The sequence below is a fragment of the Felis catus genome, chromosome F1 (assembly GCF_018350175.1).
Source record: "Felis catus isolate Fca126 chromosome F1, F.catus_Fca126_mat1.0, whole genome shotgun sequence".
Lineage (NCBI taxonomy): Eukaryota > Metazoa > Chordata > Mammalia > Carnivora > Felidae > Felis > Felis catus.
Window position 1 is genome coordinate 29,114,532 of NC_058384.1, and position 17,265 is coordinate 29,131,796.

A 17,265-nucleotide genomic window follows, 5' to 3' on the forward strand; every position below is an offset into this window, starting at 1 on the left:
TCAGGGTCAGCGTAGAGGGCACAAGGAAGCACAGAAGTACACCTAACAGTGAGAACCTTGACTGGTCCCAGTTTCAGAGTATTGGTGCAGGTGAGAATGGAGAGGAAATCTAAACCCCCAAACAAGGGCCACGTGCTAACATCCAGCCTTCTCCCTGGATGGTGCCCTCAGCCCCCAAATCCTTATTCCCCCATAGCAGAGTCACAGTCAGTAATGTCCCATCGTGGTCATTGGGAGCCATAGTGCCCATTCCTTTGGGCCTTCTGGATGCGGCATGAAGGGTTATGCCTCACGGATCGTGCTGGATGACCGCAGTCTTTGGCATTGGCAAGTCTGGGGATGATTTCCGTCTCAGCCTCTCAGAATGGAAACTTGGGAAGGTTTCTCTTCACGGTTTATGTGTCTGGATCTCTTAACAAGGCAACAAACGACGTTTATAAGTTACTAATCATTTAATTTGTATAAAAGGGCCGTCATTGTGATGGGATTGGAGTCTTTATGAGACTCCTGTCTTCCTTCAGCCCTCGTCTTCCTGAAGTGTCTTGCTTGTATGCCGTTTTGCGCTTTTTGGCCGAATGGCAGTGGGTATTTATGTGAAGTCTTTGCTTGTACTCGTTTGTTTGTTAGTTCACTCGTTCCTCCGTTTTTAGATAAAAGCTCAGGGGGAACTGGCTTCTTCAGGCACGGCGGGAATAAGGGGAAGGCTCTGTTTGAATTTGCCCTACTGATGGTGATTGTCTGCATTCCTTGGCCGGGGAGTTACAGATTTGGGGAGATTAGAACACATTCCAGCACTCTGCTCGTACTATAAACAATGAGAACATGCCTTTTCTTGCCGCAAGAATCTAGAGAAGCAGAAGATGGCAAGCCTGGAGGCACAGAAGCGGCCGCTCATGTTGGCGGCGCTGAATGGACTCTCAGTTGCCCGGGTCTCGGGGCGGGAAGAGAGCCGAGCTGATGCCACCCGAGTTCCCATGGATGAGAGGGTAAGCGCTGGGCTCGTCGAGCATGTGATTCATTCTCTGTGGTCTTGCGATTCCTGAGCTCTCGCCTTGCCCAAACATGCCAGCACCAAGGTTTGTTTGATGAATTGATTCTCTCATTTGAGATTAGCCAGGCCCGGTGTGCATTGTATTAAATTGATTCTTTCCAGCATCTCCAGTTTCGTTGTCAAGTTCATGCAGTAATGCCTGCGTCACGGGACCGGCCCCTAACCAGCTGCGTGGCCTTGGTCAAGTCAGTCTTTTGCTGGGCCTGTTTCTATTTTTGCCAAATTAAGCAATTGCTGTAGCTTTTGACTTCTGTGAATTTTGTGAACCATTACCCTTTATTAGGGAGTGATTATCTTACCCAAGCATTTACAGAATTTTTTTTTAATATACCGTCCCCTTCTTTGGCTGTAAAACATGACTGATTGATAATGCATTACGAGAACTTTGGCTTTGAAAAGCAGGAAGAAGCTGCATGGTAGTATTTTAGATGTGAAGAAAGGCGTTCCTTTAGTTTCTGCAATTACTTTCTGCTTAAGAAACACATGTACATTTAATTTTTTTTTAATCTTTTTTTGAGAGAGAGACAGTGCATGAGCAGGGGAGGGGCAGAGATAGAGGGAGACACAGAACCTGAAGCAGGCTCCAGGCTCTGAGCTGTCGGCACAGAGCCCGTCGTGAGGCTTGAACTCGTGAACCGCGAGATCATGACCTGAGCCGAAGTCGGCTGCTTAACCAACTGAACCACCCAGGTACCGCTATGTGTAAATTGATTTCAGTGCTGGTGACATTTGGACTTTAGATTTCTGCCAGTGTACATGAAATGTTAGACAGATTTTAAAGGCAGGAGGGACTGTAGAGGAATCATTTAATCCAGTTGACACCGTGTTACTGTACTTGGTAGTTTGGCCACAGGAAAAATAAAAGATGGGCTCTCATCCTCAAAACTAGAGAACTGTGGACCAGTATCATCTTAAATTTAGCTCAGTAAAAACAGCTCTGGAAGTGGAGAAAAGGTTGTTTGGATAATTAAGATGAACAGTCTTTTTATCACTGGACTTTAAACAGAGGTGTTGGGACACCTGGGTGGCTCAGTCGGTTAAGCATCCGACCTTTGATTTCAGCCCAGGTCATGACCTCATGGTTCATGGGATTGAGCCCCACATCGGGCTCTGGGCTAACAGCAGAAACTGCCTGGGATTCTCTCTCTCCCTCTCTCTCTGTCCCTCCCCCACTCGTGCTTTCTCTCTCTCAAGTAAATAAACGTTACAAAAATAAACAGAGGCGTTAATAATGAAAATACTGACTTTGAATTTCAGCTCTTGCCTGGCCTTAATGACTGCTTCTATTTAAGGTATGAATGAGAAGGAAATTGGTTATTGGGCCAGAGAAACTAGCAAAATGGTTAATAATGAGACCAAATAATCAAGCATTCGTTGCACCTCTTGAAACTGCTTGTTATTAACATGATCACTGTAAATCTTGAAAGAAATCTGATTTGTTGGGGTTTGGGGATAGGATAATCCGGAAAGCTGAAGATTAATTTCTGTTGCAGTTCAGAACCCTGAAGAAAAAGCTAGAAGAGGGAATGGTGTTCACAGAATATGAGCAAATTCCAAAGAAGAAGGCCAATGGTATTTTCAGCACCGCGGCCCTACCAGAAAATGCCGAGCGAAGCCGCATCCGCGAAGTCGTCCCCTATGAGGAGAACAGAGTGGAGCTGGTACCGACCAAAGAAAACAACACAGGTTACATTAATGCCTCCCACATCAAGGTAAGAAGGGGAGCGTGCTGGGAAGGTTTGTTGCAGATTGCTGGCTTCAAGGTCAAAATGCAGGGAGAAAAAAATTGTGCTCTCCCACTGAGCATCTTGGCTTATCCCCGGCCCCCCGAGGGAGTGTTTTTGAACTCCTGTGCTTCTTAGGCAACTTCTCATGCCTGTCACTGCAGAGACAAGGAAGCCCAGCAGCCTTGGGGAAAATCTCAGGTCAGCTATTTCTGAAGCCTGCTCACCACCGAGGATTTAACTTTTTCTTCTCTCTGCGAGTCATCACTGTCCGCAACGCTCACAGGAGGAGCTGAGGATTGTCCTTTTCGGTTTGTAGTTAGCCCGTGATGGAGACTCTGGAAGTCACTGTCAGTGAAGTTTCTATGATATTCAAGAGCAGTGGGAACTTCGCAGTTCTCCCTTGTGACACTACAGGTTATGTATCATCCAGCCGAAGTCCCAAATCTGCATGTTCTTTAGAAGAGTGGACTGATTTGAATGTGGCCATAAAGTCGTGGTTGGTATTGAAGCTTGTAAGATTTGCCACATCATTCGGTGCATGAATACCATTAAATTTTTGTTAGCATTTCAAACCTTCATATTTCAGTATTTCATTGACTTTAGAATTGGCTTCGCTCAGCCCCAGCTAGAATTTCGAGTTACGGATACATGTGTGTATATGGTTAAACGTTTTCTAAATGGCTTACCTTCCTCAATCTTCCTAACAGCAGAACATACTCGTTTAGAACGTCACTGTTTGCCCTGACCTCCAAAATAGGAGAATTTATTCATATACTGATAGTAAAACAATTGTTACAGGATGTTTTTAAATCATCCACGGTTCACGTTAACAGTCTTTTATGATCGTAACCTTAGAAACTTGGTTTGGGCCTTGTTCCGAGTCATTTCCTTTCTTCATTGGACTTTCCAACTGTAGCTGAATTTTTGGTAGATTCCTTTGAGCCTCTGAAATACAGCCAGATGTCTGGTGCATGTATCAGTTATAACGGTTCCAGTACAGAATCTGAAAAGTAGACTGTGCTTGGATGTATGGGTTTTGTACACAGAGCATAGATAACTACACATATATACGTGTATTTTTTTTAAGTGCCGGAAAGTACCGTCAAAAAATATGAAAGAGTAACTGTCACGGATCATATTGGGTATCTTATTTTAATTTTTGAGAGAACCAAAACTATAAAACTGAACCTCAGGAAACTCTCAAGTAAACTGATGATGGTCAGTTTCATGAGCTTAACTGAGATTATGAAATGATAGCCAAAAGAATGTACTCAAAGACGCAACTCACACGGCTGCTCCTTGATAGAGTGTCTATGGAATCTTACACGGCTATATCATGCTATCTTCTCCTTTTGGCCAAATACCCTCCGCCATTTTCCATCTGCTCTCTGGAAAAGCTGTCACTGTGCATCGGATGTGCCCACTGGGTGTTGTTAACAGAAACATTCCCCTCCTCAGTATTCTCCGAGGCCTACGTTTCGTCTTGTGGATCCGGGTTAGACATGGGTGCATTTAATAGACCCATAGAGCTTGTAAGAACTTGTCCTTATGTTTTTGGAATTGAGTTGTATATCTTGCCAATGTTTTCTCCCTGGGTTCCAAGCAGCTATTAACACAGAACAGAGATTTATTTGCTCCAGAGGTAGAATCATCACATCTGTGAAATCTACCTCCATAGCATTGGTTGTTGTGTTTTTAATGCAGTTTTTAATACCCTCCTGTCAATACTTGGAATATGCTGAAAGGCCCCAGGCAGCAGCATACTCTGGAAGTATTTATGGTTCCTATATGTTGGGTGCCAGGGAGGCTAATGTTTAAAATCACAATTCCACAGATAAACGAAACTCCTAGCCAGCCAGCCAGTGTATGAATGTTATCTCCCCCAGTACTTGGAAAATGGATTTTGCTTGCCAGCTTTGACCTAAACATAAACATGTCTTGTGTAATGAGACAATAACTGACATTGTTTTTGTTTGACTCAAGTTAGTATATAGTTTCAAAAAATAAACGAAGGGAAAAAGTTTCAAACAATGATCGCTTCATGCTCCAGGAACTCTCCAGAGACTTGCACTGGTGGATGGATAAGGAGGCCTGACTTTGAAAAAATGTCAAGGCACGGGAATGGGAAAGCACACAGAAAGAATGCCTCCAAAGGACACGATTTTGCCCTCATGGCATGCCCTTCAGCACTTTGGGCACAACTTCTTATTCATGATTCTCTGCCACTGATATTTATAGCTGCGGAATTTTCCTCCCAAGATCGCCCTGAGCTGCATGGGATAATATTGTTGTTATCCGAAATCATCTCATGATTCCAAAGTTTGGTTGGATACTCTGGTCCTGCACAAGGGGAAGTTAATGATCAAATATCACGTATTGTTGATTTAAATGCATTCACAACACCTCTACTGTATATGGCACCACAGAGTAAGAGGGACAACAGAAGTAATTGACACAGTTCCCAGCAGGTCATTGGTACAAAGACGTTGCTTCTAAAGGGATGTTATTCCGTGGCACACTTTTGTTGTTGTTGCTGTTTAGAAGGATGCCAGAGAGGCATGCCTGGGTGGCTCAGTCGGTTAAGCGTCATCGGACTCATGGTCTCGACTCAGGTCACGATCTCACAGTCTGTGAGTTCAAGCCCCGCGTCGGGCTCTGTGCTGACGGTGTGGAGCCTGCTTGGGATTCTCTCTCTCCCTTTCTCTCTCAAAAAAATAAAAGTTTAAAAAACTATAAAAAAAATATTAAAAGGACGCCAGAGCGTACTGTCTCTCCAACTCTGGATCACAGTATAATAGCGGGGTGTGAAAGCAACCTAGTAATCAGGACCAGTTTGGGTTTGTGAGTGTGTGAGTGTGTGTGTGTCTAAAAGGACTAGAATGGAGAGGAGAAAAGAATAGAAATTATCAGAGTACATTGCACATAGTGAGCATAAGTATTATTTCTGCAACAAGTAAGTTCTGTTAGGTTACACACACCCATACTGCCATGTAATGTGTGTATGGGTGGGTGTGGGGGTGTATATTTTTAACATGCGCTGGTTTGTATATAATTACTGTAACTTGCAGGCAAAAAAAAAATATTAGGTGCATTTTAATAGGCTTGAGTGGCAAAAAGTGTTTTCATGTGAGAATGTGTCACCGAGGTTTCTGATAATGGCACTAACCCATTTGGCCTAAAAGGTGTTATCCAAGGTTCTCAGGTAGGTACAAATGGACCCATGGCCAGCAGGTAATGCTTTCCTCGATCTGGGGTTCGTTTACCGATGTTTTCCTTGGTTTCCAGGTGGTGGTTGGTGGGGCAGAATGGCACTACATAGCCACTCAGGGGCCCCTGCCACACACATGTCACGACTTCTGGCAGATGGTGTGGGAGCAGGGAGCGAACGTGATTGCCATGGTCACCGCGGAAGAGGTAAGGGGACTGGCTACCCAGCCATCTGTTCCCGGGGGAGGGGTGGCCAGAAGAGAGGCTCCATATCTGGTGACCTTACTGCCTCATCCTGCTTCCTACAGCACCATTTCTCTGCAAACCCTTTTCTTTCTGGCATTCTAGATTTGTTTTATTTTCCAAAGATAATTTATCATTGTGTCCTGTCTTCATCCAGCTTTTCAGCTCTTTTCCTCAGATTGCCGTCCACTAAAATCAGTCAAACAAACAAACAGACAAACAAGAACCAAACTTCAGTTCAGCTCACTTTTATGTGCCAAACAAAGCAGTCATCTTTCCCCTGGAATCTGAGTGAGAACTTTGGGCTGCTCTGGGCAGACGGGCACATATTCCCAGCCTCGGCCGGGGCCAGCTCCACACCCCTTCGTGCTTATCAGCTGCAAAGAGACCAGAAGCTGTTGATCCTGTAGAGGTCTCTATTCTTTGGGGAGGGGGGGGGGGGCGGGAATCTTTTTCTTCTTTTGCCAAGTCAAACATAGTTTTTCTGTTATAACCAGAACACTCTACGTGGTGTTGTAAAAGCTGGCTCGTGCTACCGGCCGATCTAGCAGTTTGCTTGGGGCTTGCTGTCTTTAGGGGAAGATGTTTTGTGTTTCTTCTCTTGTCACATTCTTGAGTTTTTGTTTTCAAGTCATTTAAGGGACTAGCTTCGTCTGGCTTTCACCAGTATCTGTGGTAGGGCATATACTTTCCTACACATTTTTAAAGGGTGGGGAGCAGACAGCGAACTGAAAGAAAAAAAAAAAAAGTCATGTTTCCTCCAATGACTATTCTGAGCAGTTGCTTTCCAGAACAGCCCCTAAGAGGCTGGGTGACTCAGAAGGATGAGCGTCTGACTCTTGACTTTGGTCATAATCTCACGGGCTCTGTGTTGACAGTGTGGAGCCTGCTTGGGATTCTCTGTCTCCCTCTCTCTCTGCCTCTCCCCTACTTATGCTGTCTCTGTCTCTTTCAAAAAATAAACTTAAAAAAAATAGTCTTTAAAAACATCTCTAGAATGGTATTATCCCCTTTGGAATTGCATTACTGTAAGGGGTTCATCCAACTCAATGCAATGTGTCATCTGTGCTGAACTCAGGGGTGTGGTGGCAAACAAGACAGGTGTGATCCCTGTCCCCAGAGAGCTTCCTTTCTAGTGGGAGGGACAATAAAAAATGAACAAATAAAGTAAGCTCAGTAGGGTAACTGCCATGAAGGAAACAGAACAGGTGATGGGACAGAGGGGTGGGAGTAGGGGTGGGGGGGCCACCAAGGGCCCCTCTAAGGAGGTTGCATCCGAGCTGAAACCTGAGTGACCGGAAGGGGCCAGCCTTACAGACACGACGTCTGGTGATCTATGTGGCAGCCAGAGGCTTAAAGTCTCTTGGAATCTGTAATCGGTGTAGTCCCTCAGGAGTAATAGCAATTAAAGCCTCAGGTAAAAAGTACATGCACAGGATTGGTAAGTGAAGAGGCATGTGTGCTTCAAATCTAAGACGCAGTTCAACCAGATGAATCAGGGTGGGAGTGTTTGTAGCCTCCGAGGATGCGTTGCTGTTTGTTTGTTTGTTTTTAATTCATAGTAGCGTAGTATTGGTTTCAGGAGCAGAAGCCAGGGGTTCAACACTTGCATACGACAGCCAGTGCTCATCCCGACAAATGCGTTGCTTTGTAAGCGGGCCAGCCTGCAGGGCTCCCCGAGAGAGCAGGACCCCAGCCCTCCCTCGACCTCCATAGCTCTGCGCCCAGCACTGTTCCGTCCCCACCCACTTCCTGCCCCGGGTTTCCTTCAGAGCCACCATCTGATCCACGCTCCACTCCAGTGATTTAACTGTGCAACCCTTAAAAAACAGACCCCATTTTATTCCTGCCTCTGCCCTCTCTGCACCGGCTCCTCTCGCTCACATTCGGCCGCAGCTCAGTTGTGCATCTTTTAAATACTTCCTTGCCGTAAGTACCACTGTGAATCCTACTAGGTCTTAGGGTGCATGATCTAATCTGTGATAGAGACTGCCCAGTGCACTGAGTTACTGACCTAGGAGCTATTCACATTTCCTCTGTCCTCAGATTTAAGATTGAGAGGATAAGAGCTTCCCCTGACTTACTTCAGATTTTGCTTTTGTGTGTGATTCAGGAAGGCGGACGAACCAAGAGCCACCGATACTGGCCCAAACTGGGTTCCAAGCACAGCTCAGCCACCTACGGCAAGTTCAAGGTCACCACAAAGTTCCGAACGGATTCTGGTTGCTATGCAACCACAGGCTTGAAGGTCAAGCACCTTTTGTCGGGGCAGGAAAGGACGGTGTGGCATTTGCAGTACACTGACTGGCCGGACCATGGCTGCCCAGAGGATGTCCAAGGATTTTTATGTAAGTTTTTTCTTCCCAGTCAGAACTTTAGCAACTGCCTCAGTGGTCTGATCAGTTGGAAGGGAAAGGGAAAGCGAGGATGCTTTCTCATAAGTGGCAAAAGTATTAATTACGTCATTGAAATTTATGTTTCTTCATATGGTGTATGTAGAACAGAGAAGAATAATACATGTCATTTATCATATTCTCCTTACCTTTTATGCAAATAAGCTGAAACTGTGGCAAACTGATTCATTCTATCTTGATGTAGACCTCTGAGTACTCACCAGTAAGTAACTACTCTGATATATGTCACATGTCGGAACCTTGAAACCATTATGCTAAGTAGAATAAACTGGACACAAGGGGACACATGTTGTATGATTCCATTTTAGAGAGGTGCCCAGAATAGAAAACTTCACACAGGTAGAAAGTGTAGTAGAGGTTACCAGGGGCCAGGGGAAGGGGGAATAGGGAATAGGAAGTTATTGTTTGATGGGTACAAAGTTTCTATTTGGGGCAATGAGAAAATTCTAGAAATGGATAGTGGCAATGGTTACGTAACACTGTAAAACACACTTATTTTTTTATTTTTCATGGAGGCTTGCTTTTCATAAACCCCGCATTTCCCTATAGCTGGAATCTCAGTGAGTACTTTCTTGTACCTCTGATGAAGATACTAAGAGTTATTGAAATCAACTTTTGGGACATCTGGGTTGCTCAGTCGGCTAAGCCCCCCACTCTTGATCTCTGCTCAGGTCATGATCTCATGGTTCATGGGATCGAGCCCTATGTTGGGCTCTGTGTTGACAGCAAGGAGCCTGCTTGGGATTCTCTCTCCCTTTCTCTCTGCCCCTCCCCAGTGTATTCTCTCTCTCTCTCTCTCTCTCTCTCAAAATAAGTAAACTTAAAAAAAAAAAGAAAGAAAGAAATCAACTTGTTGTTTTTGAAAGTATCAGTTTTGAACTCATCAGTTCACATATATTTTTCAGAGTATGATTTTCTTAGAAGCCGACTGATCTAGAATATATGCAGTACTTTATTTGAAAAGCCAAAAATTGGGTGTGTGCCCACTGCATTCTAGGCTCTGGATCAGGCTCTCAGAACATAGAAAAGAGAGGGTCTCTGTTTTGAAGGCGCTCGTGAGAAAAGCAAGCCAATGATGGCAGTCCAGGGGTGAGATCTGACACTGTCATCTGCTTTTTGGATGGTTATAATGCTCCCCCTTCCTTTTCCACAGTCTCGTGTAATTGTCCTGCACTTGTGGAGACACCCCATTCCTTCCTCACGCAGCTAGGCCTAGGGTTCGCGGCAGATTTATTACCTGTTATGTTGTTGACTCTCCAGCTGGCGGAAGACAATAGGACCATCATCTGGATGTTCGATAAGGTCAAACCCTTGATTTTATTTTGATTTTCATTTAGAATTGAGGCGTGGGGAGAGGAGAAGAGAGAAAATCGGGTTTTCAAGAACCTAAAAGTACCATTTCACAAGTTCCAATGGGAAGTTTCTGATGCAGACTTGTTCGCTGATGAAAGTGTTTAATTTCCCATCAGGGAAGTGACAGTGGTCCTTGAGAAGGTGGTCACTGACAGAGAGCAGAAGGGTGATGGGAATCACAGGATCTGGAGCAAGAAAGACCTAGAGAGGGTTCGTGCTTGGCCTGAGGTCAGACGGTTATACTGTAGCTTAAAATACTAATAAGGTGGGCAGGGACCTTTGTAGAACTTTCTTTCCTCATAACAGTGCTCTTTTTATTTTTTTTTCCCATGATAATCTTTTGCTAATTGATTTACCAGAATTATCTCCAAAATGCAGAAAATAGAAACAATGGAGGGGGGTGGCCGCCTGGGTGACTTAGTCGGTTAAGCATCTGGCTTGGGCACGGGTCATGATCTCACGGTTCATGAGTTCGAGCCCCACATCAAGCTCCACTCAGTCGATGTGGAGCCTGCCTGGAATTCTCTCTTTCTCTTTCTCGCTCTGCCCCTCCCCCACCCCCCCTCTCTCAGAACCAATAAATAAACTTTAAGAAAATAAAAAGAAGATGGAAACAGAGTAGATCAGTTTGACGATTGGCCAACAGCTCTGACAGAAGATTGAGTTTATAAGGTGGTTAAAATTATAGTCCGATCTTTTCCATCAGAACCAATTTAAGGAATGCCCATCTAAATTACTGAAAAACGTAGAGAACATTTTTACACTGTGTAAGTTTATTTACGTTTCTAAGAAATTCGGTGTGCTGAGGAGGGTCTTGGAAATGTTGGCTTTCCAGGTTTTTAGGAATTTCAAAATATATTTTGCCTGTGTTTAAATTCGATTCCCTGGATGCAGGGGACTTTGGGCAAATTATCTTCCAGCCTGCAGAAGTCCTCACTGAGTTACGGCTTAAGGAACTCAATTAACGTGATCGCTAGAGAGAGCATCCATTTAAATCCAGTCTCTCTGTGTTTTATGGAATTCCATCTGCCTCACGGGTCAATATTCCTTTTACGTCTCTTCTTAAATTTAGCACAAGAAAAACCTCTCCGTTGAGCATGAACATTGCCTTTTTTGTCAGAGAATGCACAGTCCCCTAATTCCTTTCCCCTCTTACAGAAAACTTGTGACAATTCCATGCACGGTATTTGGCTCACGTTACTACCTCTGTCTAGTCATCTCAGATTGCCTTCCCGCTTTTTGGGTGCTGCCACCACCGCTGCTGCTGCTGGTGGTCATAGTTTGTCTTGATAAACGACTTCGGATGACTTTGCGATAGGATAAGGTTAGAAAGGCAAATAGGAGTGCATATCAATTGCACGTAAACAGTTGCTTTTAAATTACCAGAATGGCTCGAACTCACTTCTCTTTGAGTGCTTCTTCCGGTCCTGTTTCAGAATGCCGAATCGGGAGGAGATTTTTCTGAGTATCAAGAACCTTTCAACGGTATCTCCCCTGAGCTAGCGCCTATGAAGTCTGTATGACTAATTGACTTCTTCTGGTTCTTGGACTCTTTGAGGATGACATTTATATACTTCTCCTCTTTTTTTTTTTTTTCTATCACCATGGGGGAAAAAAAAAAGTCATTAAGGCTTGCATTACTGTAATTTTTCATTTGTGCCCGATTGGAGTAGCGAACAGACCCCCGTGCAGCCCTGCTGAGCTAGGCAGCTGTCAGAAGGGGCGAGGGAGGAGGCACGGCCCCTCTACCCCACACACATGTTCCCTCCAGAAAGGGAAGTGTTCGTCTTGAGCTACTTCCAGAACCACATGGAATCCAAGCTGAAAAGCAGGACCCCCAAAGTCTATTTTTAAATCTAAAAATGAAAGTCAGGCCTCGGTTGACATTCACTCATCCAGTGAGGGGAAGGAGGAAGGGGCAGATGGATGTTCTTCCCACCAGAAATTGGCTCTGACAGGCGGGCGTTTCAAGGGGACCTAGCTGGTGTTCTGATCCCAGTCTGTTAATAGTAGGAATTGCTGTAAGTAATGTCGAGAATCATCTGCTTGGGGGACTTTGGGATTTGCAGAGGGGAAAACAGAATTTAATTTTTAAAAAAGAACTATTTAATTTAAAGAACAAATTCTCCCATGGACTAATTGACTCCCAGCTGGTCCTTTCTGGATCCAGGACTGTACAGTGAGTACCAGCCAAATAATTAGTGTCTTGTAAGAACCGAAAATTATTGTCACCTAAAAAAAAAAAAGATTCACCATCAGTTCCCCACCCCCCCCCCCTTGTATGCAAAGCCATGTAGGACTTCAGTGACAGGATTTGCATTTTGTCTTGCAGCCTACTTGGAGGAGATCCAGTCTGTCCGACGCCATACCAACAGCATGCTGGAAGGCGCCAAGAACCGGCACCCTCCGATCATCGTCCACTGCAGCGCCGGGGTGGGGCGGACCGGTGTGGTCATTCTTTCGGAGCTGATGATCTACTGCCTGGAGCATAATGAAGTGAGTCATTCTAGGCTTTCCTGAAGACTCCACCTTGGGGACAAATCTACACCGCGGCCAAACCTTCCCCCTGTGCCCTTTCGTTTCCAGTGCTTAATTTCCTCTCTTCTGACAAGAGTTTTCCAGATCCGTGATTCCTAGGTGGCCTCTGACATTTACAGCCTCTCTTATCTTTCGCCTTTCTCCGCTCTGCGTAGACACTCCGATAACACGGAAAAAAATGAAAAAAGATGAAAGGGTGAGATAGGAAACGTTTAGAAAGTCCGATCTACCTTGGCATCTGCTTCCAGAAGTCTGTGGGGGTTTATAGACAGTCTGGTTTTATTGTGGGTAATTTTCCATGGTGGGTTATCTGGTCGCAGGTAGTCTAGATGCGATTTGCATTCCTGGGACGTGTTTTGGCCTAAATCCTATGTGAAAATGTGTATACTTGACAAATGGTTTTCATTCTTCACAGGGAGGTTTTATTTAATGAGGGCTGTCCCCTCTTGTCTAGACTGGTGATGTAGCAGAGCAGGGTAGATCATTTTTTTAAGCTTATTTATTTTGAGAGAGAGAGAAAGCGTGAGTGGGGGAGGGGCAGAGAGAGAGGGAGACAGAGAATCCCAAGCAGGCTCCGCACTGTCAGCGCAGAGCCCGATCCTGGGACTCGAACCCACAAACCGCAAGATCATGGCCTGAGCTAAAGTCAGATGCTTAACAGTGACTTGGGAGAACTGCGTCTTGTTCTGACAGACCATGTAGGTCAGATGACTTTACAAGTCACAGTCGTACAGACTGAACCACCCAGTCACCCCCAGGGTAGATAATCTGAGTACACAGACATGACCTGCCTTTGCCAAGGCTGGACACCTCGCTCTTCCCCACCCCGCCCCACCCCACCCCACCCCACCCCCAAAACAGGGCCCACGTGGCGTGCAGCATTCCGCCGCTGCTCTAGGCTGGGAAGTCACACAGAGGGCTTGTGGTTTCCTGGAGATGAGACGAGCAGCAACCAAAGGCTAAAGAACAATTCTTCTGCCTTCTGTTCACATGGGGCTTTAGGGGTTTGAAATGGCCTTCGCTTATTTGGTTTTGTTCTTAGTTGGGGTCTTCAGAGCCCCCGTGTAGAGGAACTGGGCATGCGTCAGTCCTCCTGTTTTACAGATGAGGAAACTGAGGCCCAGAAAGAAGTCAGCGACTTGTCCAGTGCCACATGGCTCTGAAACGCTGGGCGGAGGAGAGAAGTGAGGTCTTCTCCCTCCCGGCCTTGACTTCTTTCCTGTGCCACCAGATGCCAAGTGTCACCACGTCTTGTTCCGTTTCCAAATTAAACAGCTTGGAGCATCAGAGAAATTTTTGAAGTGGCTCATTCGTTTTTAAAGTAGGGAAGGTTGTAATGCACGTCCTGTGAAAGAATTTCTATAATATATGCGTTTACTCCATAGTATCCATGGTTTGAAAATCAGACAAAATATTGCCCCACGAAGTTTGTTACATGGAAACTTCCAGGAAGACAATAAATACCAACTTTAAACACGTTCAAAGGATTTGTAAACTCTCTGCCTGTATAAAGTTAATTTTGGAAACTTTGAATTCATATATACGATGGTGGTGCTAAAAAGTAGAATAGGGGTTATACCAAAAGGGCCCTATTTTGTCCAAAACAGACAGGCATTCCGTTGATGAGCAAAATGCCCATCGCAGAGTCAGCTGAGAGTACCCAACAGGAATTTTGTCATTTTCTTTGAGTCTTTACCCTTTTGTCTCTCATCATGAGATTTCTTGATCGTTAGCTTCCCTGCCACTACTAGAAGTCTCTAGAAGGGTCCAGTAGACTGAATAGCTTGCCCTCGAGTCCCAAGTCGACTCAGTGCTGGGAAGATGGAAAAAGACGAAGTGGAATCAGGGTACATATGGCCTGAGCATATCCAAGCTGCGCTGGAGGCACTGGTGGGCTCCAGAGGGGGAGGAAGGGCCTCATCGTCATCCCCTCCCCCACTTAGCTACCTGACTGCCTTCCCCGAGGTCTCCTTCTGTTCTCCATTCCCTGTGAACTCTTCCTCTGCTCCCCCCTGCTCCTTTTCAACCTGAGAAGCTATTCTGTCCATCTTGTCTGACATGAAAGATTGTTCTGTTCTGAGCTCCTTGGAGACCCATCAAAAGCTGAGCCTCAGTAATGTGATGACAAGAAGGCTCATTGGTCACCAGATGTTATTGGCCCAGAAGAACACAAAGAGCACATGTCCGAGCCAGTGTGGTGCAGAGTGAGGGATTGGGCCATTAGGGCCTCGCATAGACTTGGTGAGTGCTCAGGGTGATTAAACTCTCTACAGTGTGTCCAAACATAGTGGATTTCCTCAATGCCCAGTTGCACGCCAGAACATTCTTTGCTGGAACACGGTCAGTCCAAAAAGGACTTCTGTTCCCATTGATATTCAAAGATAGCAAGATGACTCATATTTTTCACTTCCCTTCCCCTAGCACAAATATAGCCAGCCTTATCTGGCCCATTTCCCATCATTGCCATTGGTAGATGATTAGGGAGAAAAAAAGTTCTCTGTTCTGCTTCAGGCCTGGTCATAAGATTCAAACCCTCATTTCGGGAGAAGAGTAGGAACATGCATAGCTTTTGTTGTTGTTGTTTTAAACAAAGATTTTGACAAATAAATCTGAAGTTGTGTATTCTGTTTTTCTCCTATCTAAACCTTCCTGCCTTCTTTCCATGGCTTCTGGACTTAGCGTACTGTATGTGTTAGTCTGTAATCCATAGTTTTGATTTGGTCAGTGAAATGCCTTTTCTTTTCCCTGGGATAAAGATGCTCACAGTAAGTTCAGGCAGCTGTGAGGTAAGGGTAGGAGGGTATTCTCCAGGCTTCTCTGAGAAACGTCTTCATGACCCATTGCTTTTGGTCACTAAATGTTACCTTGACATTTTAATGCCTGTATTTTTTTTCAGAGAGCACTAGTTTTATGGCTTGCAGTAGCCTCTCTTGCCCGCCCCCTGGGTTTAGCTCTCTATCCTAGAGTAGCTAATTATAAAAGGTTAGGTTCTCACTAGCCACATAACGAGGTGTTTTATCTTGCTTCTTTTCTGAATAAGTTATCTTTTCGAGCAGGGCCGAGGAAATGACTTCTAGGCAAGACTGAGCAAGCCATCAACCCACTGCGTGATTGGGATTAGGGACAAGGGACAGCAGAGACTGTGGGGGGTGAATCTTCAAGGCAACCAGGACTCTTTGATCGATTTCCAGTCTCCTAATGGCCCCTTATCAGATGATAGAGTGTCTTTAGGGCTGTGTCTTACAGGCTAGTGAGTTGGGCTGTGTCTTACAGGCTAGTGAGTGTCTTTAGGGCTGTGTCTTACAGGCTAGATCATGATGGTGGAGGCAGAGGGGGTGGTGATGACAGTGGCGACAGTGACAATATTACAGCAACAGTAACCTGTATTTAACCATGTGACTGCACCACTTGAGGCGCCTTACAACTACTGAAGTAGCTTTCACAGTAACCCTACGAGAGAGGTCCCGCTCATGCCCTTGTGGGACCAAGAGAGTCTGAAGTAGTAGACGAAGGAACGTGTCCACGCCCCCCAGCCAGGAAGTGTGAAGGCTGCGGGTTCGGCAGATGAAGCCTGACCCGAGCCTCTGCTCTTCTGTGTGATTCCGCCTCTCTGTCAAAACCTTGATGGGGAGTCTGTCCTCGTATCTTCTATGTTCGTATCTTCAGCACCCAGCTCAGTAATGCTCATCAAGCATTATGTTATTATAGAAGGTCATTATCAGGCGGCTCTAGGTTGTATGTCATGGTATCAGTGACACTAGAGTATCGTGGAGGCAAAGAGCCACCAGTTAACCATCAGAAACTCAAGGTGCAGGCTGTATATTTTGACTAGGAGTTTGAGGATTCACATGCCCTTTTATTTTTCCTTATTACTGGGGACTTGACTTTGTCCCTTTTAAGTCCATGGTGCACTTTATTTCACTGTTTTTGGAGAAGAGCACCCAATAAGGATGGCAAGTGTTGTAGCTACACAACGTTTAGAAATCGTGGAACTGCCTTGTAAAAGTAAAGTAAGGAAAGACATACGGCTGAGTTTTTACTGTTTCACCTCCGATGGTTGCTCAGTCCTTGATAACTTCTCGCGGGTGCTCGTTGCCTGGTGGCGAGCTCCCAGAGTGGGGGCCGTGTGCTGAGGCCACGAGGACGTTGCTGACTCCATGATGCTTCTGCCCTGGCTGGTCCAGAGGGAAGGGAGTGGCTTGACTGAGCAGGCCCCGGAAGAGGCTCTAGTCTGCTCTAACACCGGTGACCCACCACCTTAATTCCCTTCTGTTGAAGCCGCTTCTGTGTCCTCAAAGAATTCATACATAGGCAGTCTCATTTAACATTCAAGGTATTTTCGGTGAAGAACTTTCACTCTAAATAGGACTGTCATCGATGAGCACCAGGTTGTATAAAAGTGTTGAGTCACTACATTATACACCTGAAGCTGCTATTACACTGTTTGTTAACTTACTGGACTTTAAATAAAAACTTAAAGGGGCGCCTGGGTGGCTCAGTCGGTTCAAGTGTCGGACTCTTGAATTCAGCTCAGGCTACGATCTCACAGTTTGTGAGTTCAAGCCCCACATCGGGCTCTGCGCTGACCGTGCGGAGCCTGCTTGGGATTCTCTCTCTCTCTCTCTCTCTCTCTCTCTCTCTCTGCCCCTCCCCTGCTTACACACTCTCTGGCTCTCTCAAAATAAATAAATAAACATTAAAAACAAAGTAAGTAAAAACTTTGAAAAGAAAA

General features: G+C 45.4%; 1 protein-coding gene across 3 annotated transcripts in view; it reads left to right on the forward strand.

Annotated features, from left to right (window-relative positions):
* Positions 1-17,265, forward strand: part of PTPN14 (protein tyrosine phosphatase non-receptor type 14) — a 178,991-nt gene that overhangs the window by 152,772 nt on the left and 8,954 nt on the right. For 2 of the 3 annotated variants that reach the window (XM_003999294.6, XM_019821801.3), the window contains exons 14-18: positions 843-986; positions 2,545-2,763; positions 6,064-6,192; positions 8,342-8,576; positions 12,328-12,491. In XM_003999294.6, the coding sequence (XP_003999343.1) occupies positions 843-986; positions 2,545-2,763; positions 6,064-6,192; positions 8,342-8,576; positions 12,328-12,491 (891 nt within the window). Of the gene's footprint in view, positions 1-842; positions 987-2,544; positions 2,764-2,939; positions 3,355-6,063; positions 6,193-8,341; positions 8,577-12,327; positions 12,492-17,265 lie in introns of those variants that run through there. The other variant, XM_006942777.5, reaches the window with a different exon arrangement.